At 30.9% G+C, this 23,175-nt stretch overlaps 1 protein-coding gene across 14 annotated transcripts in view; it reads left to right on the forward strand.

Moving 5' to 3' along the window:
* Window positions 1-23,175, forward strand: part of LOC143052386 (talin-1-like) — a 119,675-nt gene that overhangs the window by 82,562 nt on the left and 13,938 nt on the right. For 9 of the 14 annotated variants that reach the window (XM_076225398.1, XM_076225406.1, XM_076225409.1 and 6 more), the window contains 18 exons: window positions 1,995-2,117; window positions 3,350-3,493; window positions 6,538-6,840; window positions 7,173-7,354; window positions 7,683-7,815; window positions 8,098-8,199; window positions 8,468-8,785; window positions 10,165-10,386; window positions 11,254-11,400; window positions 11,779-11,945; window positions 12,345-12,528; window positions 13,007-13,132; window positions 17,836-17,952; window positions 18,375-18,560; window positions 19,068-19,172; window positions 19,538-19,643; window positions 20,777-20,827; window positions 22,546-22,581. In XM_076225398.1, coding sequence (XP_076081513.1) covers window positions 1,995-2,117; window positions 3,350-3,493; window positions 6,538-6,840; window positions 7,173-7,354; window positions 7,683-7,815; window positions 8,098-8,199; window positions 8,468-8,785; window positions 10,165-10,386; window positions 11,254-11,400; window positions 11,779-11,945; window positions 12,345-12,528; window positions 13,007-13,132; window positions 17,836-17,952; window positions 18,375-18,560; window positions 19,068-19,172; window positions 19,538-19,643; window positions 20,777-20,827; window positions 22,546-22,581 — 2,752 coding nt within the window. Of the gene's footprint in view, window positions 1-1,994; window positions 2,118-2,594; window positions 2,671-3,349; window positions 3,494-6,537; window positions 6,841-7,172; window positions 7,355-7,682; window positions 7,816-8,097; window positions 8,200-8,467; window positions 8,786-10,164; window positions 10,387-11,253; window positions 11,401-11,778; window positions 11,946-12,344; window positions 12,529-13,006; window positions 13,133-14,272; window positions 14,439-17,835; window positions 17,953-18,374; window positions 18,561-19,067; window positions 19,173-19,537; window positions 19,644-20,776; window positions 20,828-22,545; window positions 22,582-23,175 lie in introns of those variants that run through there. The other 5 variants (XM_076225410.1, XM_076225411.1, XM_076225399.1 and 2 more) reach the window with 4 other exon arrangements.

Here is a 23,175-nt window from a genome sequence, read left to right on the forward strand (position 1 = left end):
CTTTCCTCTAATGAGCTGCATACTAAATACTATTGTGCAGAAGCTAACTAATAAACTTTAAATCATATGCATACACTTACAAAGTAATGGTTGAAATCTTACTAATTGAAAAAAAAAATGATTAAAAATAAAACTCTTGTTACCTCCCTTAGTTTTTATTACTCCTTCTGATGAATGATTAAGTTGCTTATATATTCTTTATATCCTAATTTAAATTTTGATAAGGTATGAAACCTTGTCAGCTCTCTGGTAAATTAAGACTGAGAAATTATATTTAAATTTTAGGCCTTCTTTTAACTAATTATCTAATATTTTTCATTTATTTGCAACTTGAATTGAATTATGAATGTCCCTCTGACAGAAAAAAGCCAGTGTAACAAGGTTTCATTACTATTTTGATTTGACCTTTAGAGAAATAATATTTAGCAGTATTTTGTTTTTAAAAGCATGTAAGATTTATTTCTGATTGTCAATACTATATATGGTTGAATGGTTTTGATGTGTACAGGTTGTTTCAGGGACACGTTTGGGTAAATTTAGTTGTTTTATGTTTTTTTAACACCTTGTCCTCACACGATTAGTTGCTGATAACTCAGTGTGTATCCAGACAAATAGAATTGGAAGTAAAAGTAAAGTAAACAGTCCTTTGGGAGATCAGGGAATTTCTGAAATACATTTAGTGAAAGGGTTGAAAGGCACTTTTTAATATTTATCAAAAATTCATCAAATTATATACTGTTTTTTTTTTCTCTTCAAGAAGATTTTCAAAACAACCACCACCTAACATGGAAAATTGCAAACTGAAATATGGCTTGATTTTTTTTTTTGTGGAAAAAAATCAATTGAGAAGAGATGTTGAATATGAATAAAGCGAAAACAATTCTCAAAATAAGAGTTGGTGTTGCTTTATAAATCATTTACATTGCATCAGTCCCAGAATCTAAAATTTAAATAGAACTAATTCCAAGTTGCTGGATGCACTCTCTTGTTTTCCATTGCATGTTAAAGGTTTCAGGATTACATGTTGGCATGAAAGTCTGTACATGTTTTTGTTACTGTTCATGTTTCAAATAAATGGACCTTTGTTATCCCTTCCAAATTTTAGAAGCTATAGTCCATGTTTTCCTTGTACACTAACACAATTTTACCATCTCAATTCTATAGTGCACTTAATCATATTAACAAGTTCATTCCAAATTAATAAAATGTACTGTACTATTTTCATCAAAATGGAATAGTCAGAAATTCATTTCAAAACAGATGTCATTTGTAAGGGCCACATTTAATATTATCAGTTTATTTTCAGTTTTGTTAGAATTTCGTTTTTATTAACACAACACCCAGAAATAAAATAAGATATTACTTACAATTTGTTTCTTTTATTATCAAAATTCTGAGCTCAATTTTTTGATGATATTTTTTTTATAAATGAGTTACACCGATTGACATTGTTATTATTGTGATATCAAATCTAAATATTGCATAATCATATTGTGAGTTGTACAGTGTAGCAGAAAATAAAAATAAAAGGGATTTATTCAGCACTAAACATATCGGGTTTTGTCAGGAGGAAGCTTTGAAACAAGATTCATCAATTCATGCTATAGATAGAACAAGGAGGTTTTGTTTGGTTGATGAACCTCTTAGAAAAATATCTTTTTATATAGGATCAGCCTTTTAAAGATCAATTATAAGATATTTGTATACAATACAGATATAAACAACTTTATACATGTTTGGCTTTCTTAATATTTTGATCTGAGCTTCCCTGATGAGTCTTTTGTAGACGAAAAAAGTATCTGGCTCATCAAATTATAAGACTGGTAACTTTGATAACTAATTGTATAAATATTTTTAGAACAAATGTCTATGAAAAGCTAGCAAAATTACTGATCAAGTCTTTAAAGAATTTCAACTATTGGGCAGATGCTTGCCACTTTGAAACCTTTAGTAATATATGTAACACTTATCAATGCTATACATTTTCTTTACAGAATCTTGGTGAGTCCATGACGGGTATTACTAACCATGCTAAGAAAGGAGAATTAGATGATTTCTGTGATTCTGTTCACAACTTTGCTGGGTCAGTCTGTGGTCTAACAGAGGCCTCATCACAGGTAAGAATTAGACGATTTCTGTGATTCTGTTCACAACTTTGCTGGGTCAGTCTGTGGCCTGACAGAGGCCTCATCCCAGGTAAGAATTAGATGATTTCTGTGATTCTGTTCACAACTTTGCTGGGTCAGTTTGTGGCCTGACAGAGGCCTCATCCCAGGTAAGAATTAGATGATTTCTGTGATTCTGTTCACAACTTTGCTGGGTCAGTCTGTGGCCTGACAGAGGCCTCATCCCAGGTAAGAATTAGATGATTTCTGTGATTCTGTTCACAACTTTGCTGGGTCAGTCTGTGGCCTGACAGAAGCCTCATCCCAGGTAAGAATTAGACGATTTCTGTGATTCTGTTCACAATTTTGCTGAGTCAGTTTGTGGCCTGACAGAGGCCTCATCCCAGGTAAGAATTAGATGATTTCTGTGATTCTGTTCACAACTTTGCTGGGTCAGTCTGTGGCCTGACAGAGGCCTCATCACAGGTAAGAATTAGACGATTTCTGTGATTCTGTTCACAACTTTGCTGAGTCAGTCTGTGGCCTGACAGAAGCTTCATCACAGGTAAGATTTTACTTGATAAAAAAACAAATATTATTGCTGTAATTCTGAAGTTAAAAAGTTCTTCAAGTGAATTAAATTTGTCAATAAATGTATAAAAAAATATTATTGTTTATTAGTTTGAAAATTTGTCGGAATGAAATTGTTTGTGAAGCAAAAGGAATACAATTTCTCTACCAAATAAACTTTCATGGCTTAGATGCAATGCCATGAGAATAAAAATGATAAAAAAGAAAAATACAATATTACATAAAAAAGTTCATAAAATATACTGAGGGTACATCAGAGCACAACAATCACCAAGAACAGAGTCCCCCCAAAAAATAATAGACAAACAAACAAAGACAACAATAACAAACAATACACTGTCAAGATTTAAGATCATTATTAATTTTATCCGAGTACACAGTTATCGTCCTTTGATTTTCGTTGTCCTCAAATATAGTCCTTAGTGTGTTACTTTTTTTAACCCTTTCAAATTTATTTCTCCATGTGTTATGCCTCAAATAGCAAGTAGGGGAAAGTAAACGGTGTACTCGAACCTAATAGGATAGAAAAAGTGACCAATTAAATATTATTCTTTCTGTGTGTAATGATCATGTATTTATTTACTCTAAGTGTTTTGTACATGTATCTTCGAAGACATAAAGATTTCAGTGTTTCAATGCCTTTCTATTTCTAGGCAGCTTATTTAGTAGGAATATCAGACAAGGCTTCAGAACCAGGACGGCCAGGGTTGGTAGACCAGTCACAATTTGCCAGGGCAAATCAGGCAATACAACTTGCCTGTCAGAACCTTGCCAATCCAGCAAGCTCCCAACAACAGGTACAATATGTGCAAATCTGTGTATAGATGTATTTAATGATGGTGTATGCCTTTATCTGTTGGGCTCCATTGTTTCATTACTATATTGTACCCAAGATTTGTCCTTCATAAAAATTGAACATATTTTTTACCAAAGCAAATCATATGTGTTAAATATTTTTGTCACCATTTAATGATTTTCTGATGTATTTTGTTGTAAATGTCATTGGTTCAAAGAATTTTTTCCATTTTTTGGTTGGAATCAATTATTATCTATATTTATACAAATACAAATTATAGTCATCATTATGTAGTAGAAATATCATTTATATTTTAGAATTTTTTTAAATTCAAATTCAATTATTTTATTTTCACAACCCAATTAATCCAGGTCTAATATGCTCCTTCATTGTTCTTTTATAAGTATTACTCTTCCTGGACGTCTAGGTCAATGGTACGTTTCTGCATACGATATATGTATGTCTTTAGACAAACATCTTTCTTCCATTTTAGTTTATTTTTATCTGTACTGCAATGTGTTACTTTATTAAGAGAGTCAAAAGTTCAGATATATGCTGAAAGAGTTCAAAAGGCAGAGAGTATTGTCAAATTGTTTTTTTTTTTGTTTGTTTTATGGGGTAATTGTTTCCTCTGAACCATCCTTTACGTGTATGCATATTCCAACAACATAGCTTTTGTTTTTAAAGGAAGTCTTAATCCAATTTTTTTTTTTAAATAACATCATTTCTTTAAATTGTATTTTTAGATTTTGAAAAAACCTTTTCTCTGGTAACTTTCAAAAACTTTAGAATTTATTGGGTACGAAGCATACATGGTACTGAGGGCAATTCCTAAACAAATATGTGCGGGTAAGGGCAGGGATAAAGATAGATTAAATACTGACTCTATTAGGTATTTATTTCTGAAAAAGCCCAAAGGTCAGCTTAATGATTATCAATTTGATAAAATTTGTAACTAAGGGACCAAGTAAATATTGATTGAACTCTTCAAAAGTTATTTATGAACTTTGACTCTCACTTAAATTTCCTTCCTCACTATTGTCTTGTCTGCTAGTACACACGTGTAATTGTGTATTTTATTGACCCCCTCTAAACATTACATATAAGTCTTCTTCAGAATCATGTATATCATATATTCATATTTGCCAAATATTTAACCCGAATAATTCAGTTCTTTCCCCTTAATGATCTCTCCTACTTGTGAGGGTGTGAAATTGTAACACTAAAAACTTTTCAGGGTTCCTTACTTTTGATTGGTGAGGTGATCAGTCAGTATTCAACCCATTTTATTGATATAGGTAAAACATTTATAGAATGATTAATTGACAAGTTTTCATCGTGAATGCATTCATCATCAATGTAGCCAACAAAGGCCAAGGGAATACAAGGACTGAATTATTTGGGTTATATTAAGTTATGTACAGCATATAGTAAATCATCATGGATATTCTTGTATCAAGGTATCATGGAAAGGGGGAGTATAATATTTTACTATTAAGACATTTTTAAGACTTATTTGATGCAATCTTAGAAGCATAGGAAAACAAGAGAAAGCAAGGATAAAATGTATTGTACTGATGATTATTAACACACAGTCAGTTGGAAAATGGAGGGTAAATAATAGCCTTGACAGCAACTTCCTACAACTTCATTAGTCCATTTGTGAATGTAAACTCTGACAGATTTTGACAGGGGACCATGACATGTTTTTTATATGCAATTTATAGATATTTTTTTTGAAGGGAGGGTGGGGGTTCAAAAATGGTCCTTCAACTCTCCAATTATTCTTAGGAGCTCCCAAATTCTTAATCAGCGCCTATAACTTTATGCTATTTTTGAATAAATTGCTTAAATGTTGTTAGTAATTTTGTCATTTTCTTTTTAGAAATACTTTCTTCAATGTTTATTTTGGAAAAAATATTGTAAAAATTTTAGACTATAAAAAGATTGTTTATAAAGTGTTTTGAATCAAGTTTGTGTCTTTTTTGACAGTGTGTATGCCTTTTGAAAGAATGTTATACACACATGTCTTACACATGTATTACACATGCAAGTGATATGGTCAGCACATTGTATGCCTGGGAATGTCAACAGAATATCTAGAAAAATAGTTTTTTTAAGAAATAGTTCAATTTAGCAATTATATGACACAGAAAAGGTGTTTATGAATTGTTTTGAAAATATATGAAACTTTTTGTAAAAAATACAGTTATATTATAGTTGTTTAATACTGAAATATGTCATGTCTAACAACATTAATACATATATCATAGTGCAAATAGTATAACAAAAATGTATTTAAAGGTTCTTTTTTCTAAATTATTGGATTTTTTCATTGACATCAAATCATCACACTCACTAATAATATAAGTGTATAGTGGGTTTACATTTACTTTTAAAGAGATTTCGGCAAGCAGGGGTATTTGCGATCACTAAATTGCCTAAATCTATCTTTTATGTATATGGTAATATTGATGGAAATGCAGATAGGTGATAGTTTACAGCTAGTTGTTTTATTTATCAGAAGTGATGACCTCAGATTTGGTCTTTAGGCAATACATACTGTAAATTTAGAAATTATTGGCAGTTTTTTATTTTTGTGAATAATTCAACTGTGTGAGTACTGCAATAATAAGAACTTACACATTTGAATGTAGTGTATTCTGATATCTGATACATATTTCTGTTTGCATATTTTTCAGAAATCGCAATACTAAATTTTGCATTTATGACTATTCTTAAAAATTCGCAGGAATGAATGCATGCAATGATTTCTGAATTTACAGTAATGTATCTGGTCTATATTTATATATGTCTTGTCATAGTTACCTTCTGAAATATTTACTTTTTGTATTTATGTTTTGAATATTTTGACATACCAATGCAATATGCTTTTGATATATATTATTTTAATTGTAATGTGCTTTTGCAGTCAATGTTATTGGAATGACGTGGTAATTTCAGTGGAATTATGTGACTGACTTAGAGCCAGCCAATGAAATATCAGATTGATAATATTCAAGTATTATGATTGACTTATTTCAGGTTCTGTCTGCTGCTACTGTTGTTGCCAAACATACTTCATCATTGTGTAATGCCTGTCGTCTGGCATCTTCAAAAACAACCAATCCGGTGGCAAAGAGACATTTTGTGCAGAGTGCTAAAGATGTAGCCAATAGCACAGCTGCTCTTGTTAAAGCTATTAAAGCATTGGACAGTGATTTCACTGAACAAAATAGACAGAAATGTGCCGAGGCTGCTAAGCCATTGATCAATGCTGTGGATGAGTTATCTACCTTTGCTTCTTCTCCTGAATTTGCCAGCATGCCTGCCAAAATAAGTGCAGAGGTAAAAATTAATAAAATAGTTCATTCAAATTCAATCAAATGTGAAAACATTTATGCTGTTATGATGATATTTTTGTTCGGCGAATAACCATGCTGATAAAATTAAGATATGAGGGTTGAGATGAAAAGATAGAGCCATAAAGGTCACTGGAGTTTGGGAGGATTTCGCTAATGTTTACATTACTTGTGTCGTACCCCATTTGCTATTCTTGCCAATGAAAGTGTAAAGTAAACACTAGGTGTAAGAAAACAATTTCAATGAGAATATAAATTTAATTTAATCCATTGTCAATTCAAACCATAAAAATATGACATTTTATGTTATTTTTCCAGGCAAGAATTGCCCAGCAGCCAATCATCCAAGCTGGCAAGGCAATGATAGGAGGAGCTTCCAACATGGTCCAAGCAGCCAAACAATTGGCTGTCAATCCTAAAGATCCGCCCACTTACCAGATGTATTCAAGCTATTCAAAGAGTGTGTCAGATGCCATTAAGAAATTAGTAGCATCAATCAAGTATGTAGTTGTTTCTGATTGGTTGTCAGTTCGTAAGATCTGCCCATGTGGCTATTTTGATTTATAGGATAGTGTCAATGATAAAAAGTTTTTACCTAACTGCTGTATCTAAAACTTAATTCATATTCACCCAGAAACAATATTAATCAAGCATTTTTTATCATAAAATCCTCAAAATGCTGTTTTATAAGTTTCTTCCTTCTGTTTTAATGTTTTCTTACAGAAAAAATAAACAACATTTGCTGTTATAAGAGTAACAATCTATATGATAATTTTTTGGGGTTAGTCCTAATCTGCAGTATGATTAAAATATAAATTTCATTTTTAGGGACTGTGCTCCTGGCCAGAAGGAATGTGATGATTCACTGGACACTATTAATCAATGTGTCCGTAGTCTTGACCAGGCTTCATTGTCTGCTATCAGTCAAAGTCTTACTCCAAGAACTGAGAAAACATTACGGGTAAGTTCTTAAGCTAGTTCTTCTTGATTTGGGCCAGAAAACAAATTCATTATACCTTAGGTGAGTTTCTTTGAAATTTAGCTTTCATTTGAAACTGTTTTCTTTCTTCCGTTTGATGAATATAAGTTATGTGATATGTGCTTCGTAGAAAATTTCAATTTTTTTAGTTTATACCAAAGTACTTTACGATTCAATATTTTATGTATTCCAAAACATTCAATTTTATTATTTACAATCGTTAAGTCTGTCAATGTTTTCAAGCATTTAAAACTTTTTGAACAGGGCTTCCAAGAACAGATAATAGGAAGTGCAAGGGAAATTCTAGATATGGTTGACAAAGTGAAAGTAGCTGCTAAATCTGAACCAGAAAATCTAGGTTATAGGGTAAGTTACTGTAGACAAAGTGAAAGTAACTAAATCTAAACCTGATAATTATGTTATATGTTGATACTTACTATTGACAAAAGTGAAAGTACAACCCTCATAGTAAAATAAATGTTACTGATATTTCTTACATAATTCTATAGAAAATGCAACAACCTACAATTAATTAATTGGAGTGCTTCACACCCCCAATGCATTGAAAGCTGGAACAACCCTTAGGCAATTCTCTCTTGATTAACATACAATGACACAATTAAATTCATAACAGGTTACAATGATGGCCAGTTATTTTGAACCAGTTGCTGATGGGGCTGTGGGAGCTGCTTCCCAGTCTACAACATCAAAACAACAGACACACACGCTGGACCTTACGAAAACTGTCATGGAGTCAGCACTACAGTTCTTATTTGCCTGTAAAGAAGGGGGAGGTAATCCAAAAGCCACTCATACCCATGAAAATATTGAGACTGCTGCTGAGAACACGAGGGACGTGTTACAAGATCTGTTACAAGCCATGGAGGAAGCTGCTTCTCAGGCAGGCATGGTCACCAGTATGATTGAGAAAATTACCAAATCTATAACTAAGGTAAGAGTTACTTCCCTTTTACATTACTTAATCTACTTCTAAGGCAAGAGTTGTTGCCCTTACTTTGATTATAGATACTCCCATCTTCTTTTGTACATGTACTATTTTAGTACTTTTACTAAACACTCCTAAAAATGTACCAAAACAATATAGAATTGAAAACTTGTGAATTATTGTGCTTTAAACAACAGTACTGTAAAGGTAGATAAAAAGTGATTCAAAAGGGGGGGGGGGGGGGAATCATATCAACTGGTATAATTTTTGTCTCAGAAGGAACATGCAGTCAAAACAAATTTTTCTTTAAATGCATAATTGTAATAAATTTAAATAAGTAGACTCATTTCAAATGATTATTGAATGAAGACGGAATTTTTCTTAAGGAAATATTTTTTTAAATAAAATAAAATAAAAAGTCAATGGCAAATAAATGTATAATTTACTAAAATATATCATTTGTTTATAAAAAAAAATGAAAACTGCTATTGTATATATAAGGTAAATAAAATTTTAGGATCAAAATTGAGTTCAAACCTAGTTGTAGAGCTATTCAATGTGCACTTAGAAGACTTGTTATTTCTCTATGCATTTAGATAACAGTGAGGTTTAGGGTGAGTTGCTTTGAAAGGAAATACCTATAACCAGAGAAATACACAAAAGTTTCTACAATCAGAATCCTTCTGCCTAAATTGTTCTTTGCACTCTATCCTGGTCTTTCCAGTCTGGACTATTCCATTAAAATGAATGGGTGAGAATTGGACAGGACTTCAAAATACCCCTTTTAACCAAAATAATATTGTTTTGAAATTTTGGATTCATTGATGGATTGTAATTGACTTACCATCAAATTTTAAAAAAAAATCCCCATCTACCCTCCTACATAAATTTGAATGGAATAGTCCTCAGTCTCTTTCAGACCAATCAACAACATAAATGTACATTTATGTGAGGTCATTCTCAATCATTTATAGGTCCTGAATCCTGGACCTTTGATCTTCACAATATTAAACCTGGCTCTAATTTTCATTGTGTCATTGATAAATTCTGGGGATATACTTTCTGGTACATTTGGTTATTGTGGAAGAAAAATCACACCCTTTTGTTTTAAAACTGATGCACACACTTTTTTTCTCTAATTGTTTTAATCCTATTTCATTGATTTTAAAGAAAAGTAGTATTTGTATTATTATCATTGAGAGATAGTGTGACATCATTAGGGATTGTTGCATATTTTTGTGACATAACAATATGAATTTTAAAGAAAAGTAAGAAAATTAAACTGACATCAAAGGCGATGCATGATGATTATAATAAAATAACTTACTTTTTGGAAAAGTATAACTCGGCAAAAATTAAGAATTTTTTTATTATTAACTTTTCAGACTGACCAGAAGATCCAGATCAGTGAAACAGAATCCTATGTAGATTTCCAAACCAACATGGTCAGCGTGGCCAAGAAGATAGCCATGACAGCACAAGACATGGTTGGTAAATCTACCAGTAACCCAGCAGAACTAGGATCATTAGCCAATCAGCTGACACGAGATTACGACCTCCTGGCTGCTAATTCTGCAGGAGCTGCTGGAGCATCTGCAAGTTCTGATGTAAGTGTTAGAGAAAATATTTTTATTGGTTTTTAGAGAAACATTTTCTTTTGTAGTTTTTGATTAGTTCTATCGTATCACTAGCCTGTCGATATGGTAGGTGCCTTACACTCCAATCTTAATTGATTGAATCATCAGTTATCCTTCCGCAGGTCATGCATGACTCTATTCTTACACTCCTACTCCCCCAACCAATTAAAACTAACACCCATGAAATAGCCAATAATGCCTCAAGTGACTTAAATCAGGAATAAAACTTTTTACAATTGTACAAGATTTCTGATTTTGGACAATCACAAATTGAATATTAAAATGTTAATAATTTTACATTTCTTCTTAACGCACATATTATGTTTGAAAAAACTACAAACAATATGTATATAAGTGTAAGTAAGTTATATCTTCTGACATCAGACTCAGACTTCTCTTGAACTGAATTTTAATGTGCATATTGTTATGCATTTCCTTTTCTACATTGGCTAGAGGTATAGCGGGAGGGTTGAGATCTCATAAACATGTTTAACCCCGCTGCATTTTTGCGCCTGTCCCAAGTCAGGAGTCTCTGGCCTTTGTTAGTCTTGTATTATTTTTAATTTTAGTTTCTTGTGTACAATTTGGAGTTTAGTATGGCGTTCATTATCACTGAACTAGTATATATATATTTGTTAAGGGGCCAGCTGAAGGACACCTCCGGGTGCGGGAATTTCTCGCTACATTGAAGACCTGTTGGTGACCTTCTGCTGTTGTCTTTTCTATGGTCGGGTTGTTGTCTCTTTGACACATTCCCCATTTCCATTCTCAAATTTATAATTGATAGAATTTAATCAAGGACCATAAAGCATCTTACATTTTATTTTTTATTTCCAGGTGTCTAACAGAATAAGGACAACTGTGATGGATCTTGGAAAGAGTTGTATAGAACTGGTTCAAGATTCTGGTAACCTACAGAGCAACCCAGGGGATACCTATGCACAAAGAGACCTGGCTGATCATGCTAGGAGTGTTAATGAAAAGGTATTAGTCATGTTCCTTTCCATGTTTGACAAAATTTATCGTCTACAAGAGTTGTTGTGGTATAACGGCATACAAAAATATCATATCAATGGTATATAATTGTTGGAATTGGCTGTTATGTGTATGGTAAAATTGCATGAATTTTATATGGATAAAAGTTATAGAAAATTCTTCTGAAATGAAATAAAAGTGATATATTGGTTACAAATTTTGATTCAGTTTATGATATAGTTCTTTTTTGTTGTTCAATATCTAAGAGCTCAACTATGCTTATCATAAAAGCTCAGGCTATGTTCAACTGACTGATACTTGGTGTCAATCAACCCTTCATACTTTGTTGCTTAAAAAACTGTATTCTTAATACTATATTTTTTACAGGTAGCCTTTGTATTGGCCTCCTTACAAGCAGGATCTAGAGGTACCCAGGCTTGTATTAATGCTGCTAGTACTGTCAGTGGCATCATTGCTGACCTTGACACTACCATTATGTTTGCCACAGCTGGCACACTGAACAGAGAAGGCGAGGAAAGCTTTACTGATCATAGGTTAGTTATGACTACATCTGTTTAAAGAGGGTAACAAGATAAACTAATTATATCTACATTTTACAATAGTTATTATGTTGTGATGGCAGTGAATTGCTAAATGTAGGTTCGACTATTTTATTCAAAACTAGTTAACTGATGTTCTCTTATGGCAGTTGACAAGAATTGATTGTTCTAAGGTTTAAAATCACTTAAAGAATTGATCATGAATTTTTACTTAAGTTTTCTATAGAGTGTCTGAAATATAGGACAACATTATGTCTTATTTGTGAAATTAAAACAAAAAAATTATCCTTTTGTCACTTAACATTAATATCCAGACAGTTCTTTACTTTAAATAAATGCCTCATAAAGTTTTAATGTATTTCCTATTCAAGTTGAAATTTGATTTGTATTCAGGGAGAATATACTAAAGACAGCTAAGGCTTTAGTTGAAGATACCAAAACCTTGGTGGCCGGTGCTGCCTCTAACCAAGAACAGTTGGCAGGGGCTGCCCAACAAGCTGTCAAAACCATCACTCGATTGGCTGATGTCGTCAAATTTGGGGCATCCTCACTTGGAGCTGACCAACCAGAGGCTCAGGTAAATACAAAGTGTTATCAGATGTAAAATTCTCAGATATGGATATTGCTGTTTTAAGGCATTTTCTTATTAAGTCTTAAATCTGACATATTTCTATTGAAAGCATTCAAATTTTATGTGGATATATATATATATATATATATATATATATGTACTGTGTTTTGGAGCATTTGGGTAAGGCTTACACCTTTTTAACAGCCCTTACAGATCTTTACAGAAAAATGTCTTGTGCAACATTCAAAAATGATTATTATAGGAGGTCAGTTGGTCTAAATTGGAATCTCAAATGACAATGGGCTTTATTTAAAAACTAATTGATAAGTGTGTCTTTGATATAGTTGTTAGTATGTAAATATTTGGCCAGTCCAAGAATTTTGACCAATTAAGTATCAAATTGTGAGATAGAATTGAGTATATTTTTAATAGCAACATATGTGAATATTAAAATGATTTAAATTGTACATTTGGAACATTTCAGGTGTTATTAATAAATGCCGTGAAGGATGTTGCATCAGCTTTGGCTGATTTAATCAGTGCTACGAAGAATGCTTCGGGTAAAAGTGTACAAGACCCCGCTATGTTACATCTCAAAGAATCTGCTAAGGTAAATTACTTCCTGGTTTGGTTAAAGTTCAGATAGAATTTATATGCTATTTTTAGATTTTAATTTATATAAAAAAAAAGGGTAAAAAAAAATTGAGGCATTTTTTTTATTAAATATTTGTTTTAATGATAGTTGGTGAAGGGTTAAGATTTATATCATATAATCAATTATAGTTTCTGAATGTATTATATTTGTAAATTCAGTTGTATAATATATTGCATTTAGTTTTGGATACTCCTAATGTGTTATCCTAGAGGCAAATAGACAATTATATTGCTATATTTAAATATATATTTCTGTGTAGTGAATGATTGTATAACTCTCCATACAATATGTAAACAAAATTTAAAGTAGGGGTCTTAGATATAAGATTTTTTTCAGAAAATGAATTTTCTTATAGGGTCATCAAAGTAAATTAAGTTTTAAGCAAAACAGTTTGTCTATAAACTGTTCAGTTAAATCATTCCAATGAAGAAAAGAAATGTTGCTAAAGTTTTTTACAAAAGAATAAATTGTTACCAAATAATTAAAAATTTCAGCTTACATTTTGAAATGTATCAGTTTACAGAATTATGCAGATTTTCTAAAATAAATGTATTAAGAAAATGAACAAGGGATAGAATAAAACACCGTGGTTTTTGTGGCACTATTTGCTGTGGTGACCCTTTTTGGCAATCTAATTAAAATATAGATTATGCATCCATACTTTGCTGACTAGAATCTGAAAACATTCCGTTCTACTTTCTGTTTTAAAGACCTTCCTGGATCCTCTGATTTTGTTAGGTTAATGCACACTTTCACAAAATTGAAGGTTGAAATATCATTGGCTAATGTAATGCTAAGAATTACCAGAACAAAAAGTAAAAATGGAGTTCAGTGGCTTATCCAGGGGAGGGAGGGGGGTTGGAACCCCCTTATTTTTCGACGAGCGATGCATATGAATGGGGAAATATAGTTTGGAAACCCCCCTTTATTCTGGGTTAGGAATCCCCTCTTTTATCATTGGCTGGATCTGCCCCAGGAGTGTTGTCAGATCCCTGCAAGCAAAGCTTGGACACAGAATCTGTATTTTAATTAGATTGCCATCTTGCTTGCTTTATATCTATGGAAAAACCTAGATGTATTATGGTTATATTTCAGAAAGCAGATTATGTGTTGAGTCATAGCCCACAGCGGTATCAAATTTCTTGTTCAAGCATGCTCTGAGTGAAAGGGCTTGCAATAATTTGATTAGTAGAAAATTGCCTTACCATATTCCATGCAGGACTAAAAAAACTTTCAGTGTCTATAGTGAATGTGGTTCATGTGTCATTGTTGCCATGGATGCATTTGTTAACATATACAACTTGGTTTCTCCATAGCAACCATCATGTTAAACCCCTGTTTTAGTAGAATGGAATCCTGTTTATATAAATGTTTGTGTGCTATGCCAACTTTAAATTTTGTTATTTTCAGCGTTTTTGTTTTTTTGCAAAACAATTGTTTCAAATTGTTTGTTTTTGTCTTCAAGAAATATATTTTGAAATGAAAATTTGGCATTTATAAAATGAGTTTAATTTGATTTGTCTTAAACACAACAAGCTTTCAACTGTATATATGATAAGAGAAATTATAAAAAATTGCAGAGTTTAAAACAAAATTTAATGGTGGCATCATAATTGCCCATTTTACACTGTATCAAGGATATACATGCAAGGCATTGATATGATTTTAAACTGATTGTCCAACGCCATTTAAGGTGGTACCTAACACTACAGGGAGATAACTCTGTAAAATCATCTAAACGTTTTAATTACGTTGTGTTGTTAAGGGAATATTAAGTTTCTCAGTGATCAAAATTGGTGTTTGTCAATCTGCTATATAACCAGTGTAATTTTTCTGATAAAATGGTTGGTTCAAAATTTTTGAAATTTTTATATTTTTGTCAAAGGGTCAAAGTAAATGCTTTGTCAAAATTTTATGAAAATTAAACAAGCCAAATTAATTTTAGTGAAAGTGTTGGGTACCACCTTAATTCATACGGGCTGTTGTGCCAAATTTCTCAAAACCATTGTTAACCGGTGCTGATCCTTGAAGAAAATCTGCTGGTGTTCACTATTGATTATTTTGCAAAAAACAAAACTGTGTCGTTACTTTGATAGATTTGGTAGTCAAAATCTTTTGGACCATCACTTTTTTCTAAATTTAGCAATGCGTGTATATCCTTCTGAGTTTGTTACAAATATAATGGAGTGTTTATAAGCAGCTTCATTAGATGTTGTTATTACTAAGATGACTTCTAATACTTAAATACTACAAGATTGCTAGTGTTGTATACTGTAAAAGGAATTTAAGAATTGTCTCTAACTGGCTATTTTATTTTGTTTTATCTGTCTCTTTAGCCAATTAATTTATGATTAGTAAAAAGAAGATGGCTTGTTTTATTTTCTTCTCTCTGACAGACTAGTCTTATAAAATATTTCCCTTGAATCTCTCCCAAGATTTCGTATACTAAACAACTGTCATGTGACTTAAAATAGAGGGAAAATGATGCAGATTTTTTTCGTATTTTCGTAACCTTCGTATAGGTTAACATGCTTAAGAAGCTCTTCGTCTTTGTGACATGATTTTATAAGAAAAGAATTAAACATATCACTGTACATGCCAATGTTGTTGATTGTAGATTATATAATTTGTGGTAGGATGCTTTTGTATGGTACATATCAATCATTAAATTCATAAGTTTCATATTTTCTTAGAATTTCAACAAATTATATTTTAGAGTAATTGAATGAAGTTTAAATATTTGAAATTTCAAAGCAGTTTTTGACCTGTTTATTTCTTCTACATACTTGAAAGGAGTTCATTTTGACATCTATGATCCACTAGTGCATATATATGATGTAAGGCCTTGCTCAGGAATTTATGAATGGCCTGGACTAAGTTATATAATTTAAAAAAAAACCAACTGATTTAGATCAGTTATCCTGATAATCAGCCCTTTTGGTCAAAACTATCCTTTTTTTTCTTTTTATTGATGAATTTATTAGACGGTACAAACATTATAAAGAAAATCATTACTCATTATTTGTGAATATTTGTTGGTTTTTTTTAAAGATGTATTTTAGATAGTTTAAAGATGGTGCTGTGTCAAAGCATATTTTGTCTGTCTAATATCTATTTAGTGGTTATTTTTCTGAAATGACACGGAAAACATAACGGTATAAAAAAATAATCTTTTTTACAAATTGAAATTTAGAATCTATTTTTTTTACTCTTTTGTTCTTTCTAAACATGAAATCTTTTTTTTATTCCATATAACATACCCTTTGAAAATTCAAATTTAAAAACAATTAGATTTATAATTAAATTTATTAGACTGGTGATTTCCTTTATTGAAATAAAAGATCAGATAGGAACATTAGCAATAAAGTAAGAAAAAATGGAAATTTGACAAACAAAATTTTGCTTTGTCCAATTAATTGTTGTTATGATTTCTGTAAAATATCATTTTCTGTTTTTACATAAATGTTTAAAACTATTGAGTTTATTATTGGTTATTACGACATAGATAACAAAAATTATCCTCCCTTTTTTGTTTAACAAAATGACACAGAAAAAATATTTTCCTATTTCAGTTTGACAAAGAAAATAACTTTCTTGATGATTGAATATTGTATTTTCAGCCTTGACATGATATTGCAGGCATTTCTATACAATTTTGACATTACAGGAGAAAATATTTTACACCTTAGTGCAGAACTACTTTTATGACATTAATAGGTCAAGTGTATCAAAATCTGTGGCAGTTTGTCGTCTGCTTATGAAGGTTGCTTATGAAGGTCAACACTCTGTTAAGTGCTGGTTATAAGTATAAGGAGATGTAGTATGATTGCCAATGGGAAAATTATCTACTTGAATTCAAATGATGTGACATGAATATAAGCAATTATAGATTATCATATTCATTTGGAGTCTTAATTAAAAGAAAATATCAAAATGAACTTGTCCTTCAGAATGTTGTGTGTAACATAATAAATTGGTTTTCTCTTTTAGTAATAGTTCTTGCCATGAATTTGTTCAATGATGCACATTTTGAAAAAAGATCTACACTATAGTTGATATCTAACAATTTATGGAAATATCTTTCACTTACACATATCAAAATTGCACATAGATAAACAAAATATTGTTATTTCACCTAGCTATTGTACAGAATCCATCATGTTTACATACATTCAGGTTTAACACATGATGAATATTAACAGTAAGAACTTGCTATCGTCTGCTAATGAAAACATCATTGCCATAGTATTAATTATCATAAAGTGTAGATATTATGTTTTTGTTGTGTTCTGCTTTGGTAATATTTTTGTTTCAAAGGTAACCATGTAAGGTATATATAGGTACTGTAATATGGCAGGAAATTTAAAAAAAATATTACCAAAGCATATTGGCATACACAGTGTACCCTTGTTGTCATATATAAAATTTTTGGTCAAATACAATTTTATCATAAATGTGAGAATGACAAATATTCCAAGGTAATTTTCTATATTTTCAATTTGAGTGAAAATGTAAGATAAGAAAAACTTCATATTGATTGAAATAACAAGGGAGCACTGTTAGATGCAATTTGATTTGTCAGAATACTTTTTTAAAATACAAGCAAGGGAGATAATGAAATGATTTATGTATCAAAAAAGAGTTATTTCCCTTTATAGGTAATGGTAACAAATGTGACATCCTTGCTGAAAACAGTAAAGACAGTGGAGGATGAGGCTTCTAGAGGTACACAGGCTCTAGAGGGTACAATTGAGGCAATCAACCAAGAAATAAAGGTCAGTAGTCTCCCCTTTCTAAAAAAGGGGCCAATAACTCAAAATTAGATAAGTTAATACCCCTGTCAAAATGGATTTCAATATAACACATTTTAAATAAAAAGACTAACAATAAAAAATAACTTACAGTCTCCAGTTATAAACTGTTATATTTCTTGCAAAGATCAATTAAAGCTCAAGAAGCTTTAATAAAAGCCTCCTAAACAAAAATATGTACAGTTCATAAACCTGTAACTGCAAAACTAGCATTTATAAATGTGTGTTGTCCAGAACCATTCACTAAGTTAGAAATTTCTATTTTTATAGTGAAAATTGCCTATTTTTGTACACCTTAGAACATTTTGAAGGCATAACAATTATTTTAAATTATGTATTAATAAATAAATCATAATGTTTTAAAAAAAATATTTGTTACTTTCCAGGCTTATGATAGTACACCAGGCACAGACAAGAAAGCCTCAGCAGAAGATCTGATACGCTTGACCAAACCTATCACCATGGCTACAGCTAAAGCAGTTGCTGCTGGTAACTCTTGTCGACAGGAAGATGTTATTGTAGCAGCCAACATGAGCAGAAAAGCTGTGTTTGATTTATTAGGTGTTTGTAAGGTAGGAATGGCTGTTCTTAAGAAATTGTAGGCTCATTATACAAACTAGGAGATTTTGCATAATTGCCAATGAGTTTAAAAAGAGGATGTAAGTAGTATGTTGGTATTTTACAAATTGGAGAATCTGCAAATAAAGATACTAGTCATTTACATATATTGATGTGCTGATTGAAATGTTTCTTTGAATTTATTGCATGTACGTTCTTACTTAGTCTTTATTTGCTATTATGGTACTTCTGTAAGGACCCTTTGTCTCTGCTCGTCACTGTATAAAACATGCCACAGAAACAGAGAAGTCTATTATACAGACCATATTTAAGTAGGCTTTGCACATCAACTTCTTTTGCCAAGCAACTTCCATATAAGCTACATATGATCTTTCTTCTTCCAAATTCTCCTTATTTATGAAAATTTTGTTATTTGTAAGGAATTTTTATGCAACTAAAATCTTAGTATTATGACAAAGTCGTTTTTGTTAACAGTGTATAATTTTGAGTTTTTATTGCAGGCTGCTGCGTTAACAGCAGAGACCACAGAAACGAGACAGAGAACAGTCAGAGCAGGACATGCTGCTGCCATATCTTATAATGAACTGTTACGACAAGTCCATGCTGTAAGTTTAGGGAACCAGTCTTTTATAATGTTCAGCTCATAAAGATAAAGATAAAAACAACATAAAAAATGATTGTAAATATGTTAAAAAAAAAATGAAAATTAAGATTAAATTGAAATTAAGTGTAGATGAAACACGAAGAGAAGTGTACACTTTGAAAATTGCTACAAAGAAAATGTTTCAGTTTCTTTGTACAATACAATACAAAATATTACCAATTGGTTTCATATATATGATGTGATACTTGTGCTTTTTAAATAACATTTTGGAAACAAAGCTTATTTTCAGTTCTATTTTAAAACTGTATAACATACTTATAAGCACTTCTTCAGTGATATCTGAATTTATGTCTGTTTCTTTATCAGTGTGTCCAGAAACCCACCGCGGAAGCAAAACACAATCTAATCACTATATCTCGACAAGTGGCCAACTCAGTCACGGAAATTGTTCACTCAGCGGAAGTTATTAAAGGTTTGTTTTTATATTATACTGATTTTACTGTACCTCCTTGGGACTGTTTCTTAAAAACATACATGGTAATCAGGGAAGGCGGCTTGAAATATTTACTATTAGATAGCAGGGAAGTTATATATTTCTTATTCTGCCTTTATAGGCGGTTTCCCCATTTCAAAGTAAATTTCCTGAGCACCATGTGTGTTTTAACGGAACATCCCTTAGTTTATACTCAATCTCTGTGTGTTTTATCCAATTGTGTGAAATTGGAAGAAATTTTTTATTTAACCTTTGTATATTTTTGGGACAATGATAAATTAGTACAAGAACATCAAATGTTGCACAAAATATATAATTTAATAATAATTTTAGCACATGAGTTGTGTAATTTGTATACCATGTTTATTTCTTAAATCTTTCTGATCTTATATTTTAATTTGAAAAAGAAGAAATATTTTAACCTTTTAGAAAAAAAGAAAGAGTTTAAAAACTAGAATTTAAAATGTAATACTCAGACTATGACATAAGTAAAATGGGATTATTATATTGTTTTGTGTTGAGATATTTTTCAATTGAATTAAGCATGAGTTTGATGCTTGACGCTTCACATTTTACAATGCTTATCAGCTGCTAAAGTCTTGTTAAACTGATCATGGTCATATCATATACATTTTATTTTTGATAGGATTTTTTACAGCATTAATTGATAGACATAACAGCACACTCAAAAAAGATATAAATAACTCTTACTTTTGTGTGCATTTTTATTTTTATTATTTATTAAAAATATATTTCTCAGATCATTTCTGGTTGAACTTATGATTTTAACAACAGAGCTTAATAGTAGAAGATATATCTTGCTTTTACTTATGTTTGTTTTCTTGTGGCAAAGCAAAGAATGATTTCCAACTAATGTCATTTTAAAGATTATATAAATTGAAAGTATCAATTTCCCAAAGTATTTTCTGTGTGATATTTAGGAAAAAACTAATTAAATAAAATTATTGATTAGAACATTTAAAGATCTTATTTACATAAATGCCGAATTTCCCATAGCCTCATTCTTACATTTATGTGTTGTGTTTGACTTTTTTGTGTGTGCACATTTTTGTTTTGTTTTACGAGACCACATGCTTTACTTTTGTTTTTAGTCACTAATATGTACGATAGAAGTAAAGGAGTGCCGCGAGCAGTTTTCTTGGGTAATTTTTGTTTTGCACGCAGTCATTTTACGTTGTTTTTTTTTATTCCCAAGTAGAACCTTTAGACAGCCCCTCATAAAATCAGCACGATTTGTTTTGTTGCTGTGGTTTTATATTCATTCGTCACTTGAAACGATTTTTATATTTTCCTGTACGAAAAAATTATTTTCCCAATTTTTTTTATGATATATTATTTTAATTATACTTCCTATTTATTTGTTAGCTTTACTTCTAGGTAGGTGACAATACAATTCCCTCCCCCATCAAATATTGTTTACATGTTGTTAATATATTTTAATATAAATATTATTAAGTATATAATTTATTTAGCCATATTTTTTTCATTAAAAATGTACTTGTTATCAATAGTTTAATGAGCTATTCAGTTCTTTTAACTTATTGAGAAAAGCTATTAGTTGCAAAATTCTGCCTTTTAAATTTTATAACAATTGATTTTTTATTTGAATAAATGATTTCATTATCTCCCTTATTTTGAAGAGTTGTCTTCTCTTAGTGACTTTAATGTATGTCTGTGAAATTTGTTGACATGTGCAGGCCATTCATTCCAAGGATTGTTTCTCAAGCCTACACAAGTTGTTGGAATTTTTGTGCATCTAAGAAAAAAAATCTGATGATTAAAGTCTTATTTCCTGTTATTTCATGACAATTATCTTTTAAGTCTGATTTCTCGTAAATGAAATAAGTGCCAATGTTTGACATTATTTTGAATGTAATATTGCACATTCTGGAAAATTGGAAGATAGAAAGGACTACAAGGTGTCATTGTTTGAATTTTTTTAAGCTTTGATATCTAAATGAATAGAATAGAACAAATGGATGAGAAAAAAGATACTTGTCCGCACAATAGGCTTGAGAACATTTTTGAATGGCCTTTATTGTAATCATTCTTAATTTTACTGCTGAATGTGACTTTTGCTTGATTTATCAGTGTTCAAAATACATTTCTAAATGGTCATAAAAACTTATATAAAGGCTTTCAATTTTATGAATATTTCATATCATTTTATCATCAGGCATGCATTTTTTAAAAAATCTAAGTTTGAAATCTTTAAATTTTCACAGATTATGCTGTTTGTGCCTTACATGTGATTTTAATCAAAAGATTTTTTGTGATTCAGAAAAAAATCTTTTGTGGATGAAAAAAATAGGAACAATAATTTTTTATTTATATATATTATAGAAGAAATTATATAGAATCTAAATATCTATTCAATATTATTATCATATTTCCTTCCTGCAGCAAATCACATGGGTTTGAGGAATTTATCACAACTAACTGTCTATTATTAAAAGATTATTTTTTTAGAAGCGCTTCAGTTAATTGCCATTAGGTAGAATGCAGTGGGTTCATTAAATGATGTGGGTACCAGTTTATATGACTGAATTAAAGTTGCTAATTTGACAATTGAGTAATTTATCGATATCAAAAGTAATCAAAATATATCATTGAATCTATTTTTTAGTCATGAAATTCATTAGATGATAATGAACCCACAAATTCTAATATTTTTTTTTCAGATAGGCAGTATTATTGCTTATTTTTTTTTTTTTAACTCTTATTAATTAGAATTTAGTCTGAAAAAGACTGGCTATTAATTTGCCTTAGTGATCAGAAATAGTCAGCGATTTAATATGTATGACTTGAGTGACCGGCAGTGGTCAATCTGTATATATAATGTGATTATTTTCCTCTACAGCCAACAATGAAATAAGATGGTCATATATTGTCCCAGGTAACCAACATTGAATGCCAATTGTCACTGGTTCCCTGTTTAGTGGTAATGGCCATGGAAAGTGATAACCTATTAGTTACCTTCAGACATGTTTAAAAATTGCTTTCTTTAAGAATTTCAAAATTTTGATAATGCTACTGGCTTCCTAATCATGTGGAATGCCTTTCCATGGCCATGTAATAACTTCAAAATTTTAAGGGAACCAGTCTGAATGCCAGTAGGATAGTTGAGTTATTTCCCCTTTGATGTTGTTGATTAGTTTTTCATTATACTTAAGAAGGTTAAGAATACAGATAAAAATATATATGGTAAAAACGGCAGATCTCTTAGTATCATTTTAAAGTTACTGAGGTCGCAGTTGTCCTGTGTCCTTGCAGTTTAATATGAAATGTAACAAGACCCAGTGCTTGCAAGGATGTTGAATGATTCCTGTTTTTTTTTAAAAGTATGAAGTTTGATTGGAAAGCTTGCAAAAGATTTTATTTGTAAACTGCAAAAATACTGTAAACCCTATGAAGAGTAATTTGAAGCATGACTCCATGTACTGTTCTGAAGTAACTGTACTGTATGCTTTTCTTACTAACAATAGCAGTT

This window comes from Mytilus galloprovincialis, chromosome 11 (assembly GCF_965363235.1).
Source record: "Mytilus galloprovincialis chromosome 11, xbMytGall1.hap1.1, whole genome shotgun sequence".
NCBI classification, from domain to species: Eukaryota; Metazoa; Mollusca; class Bivalvia; order Mytilida; family Mytilidae; genus Mytilus; species Mytilus galloprovincialis.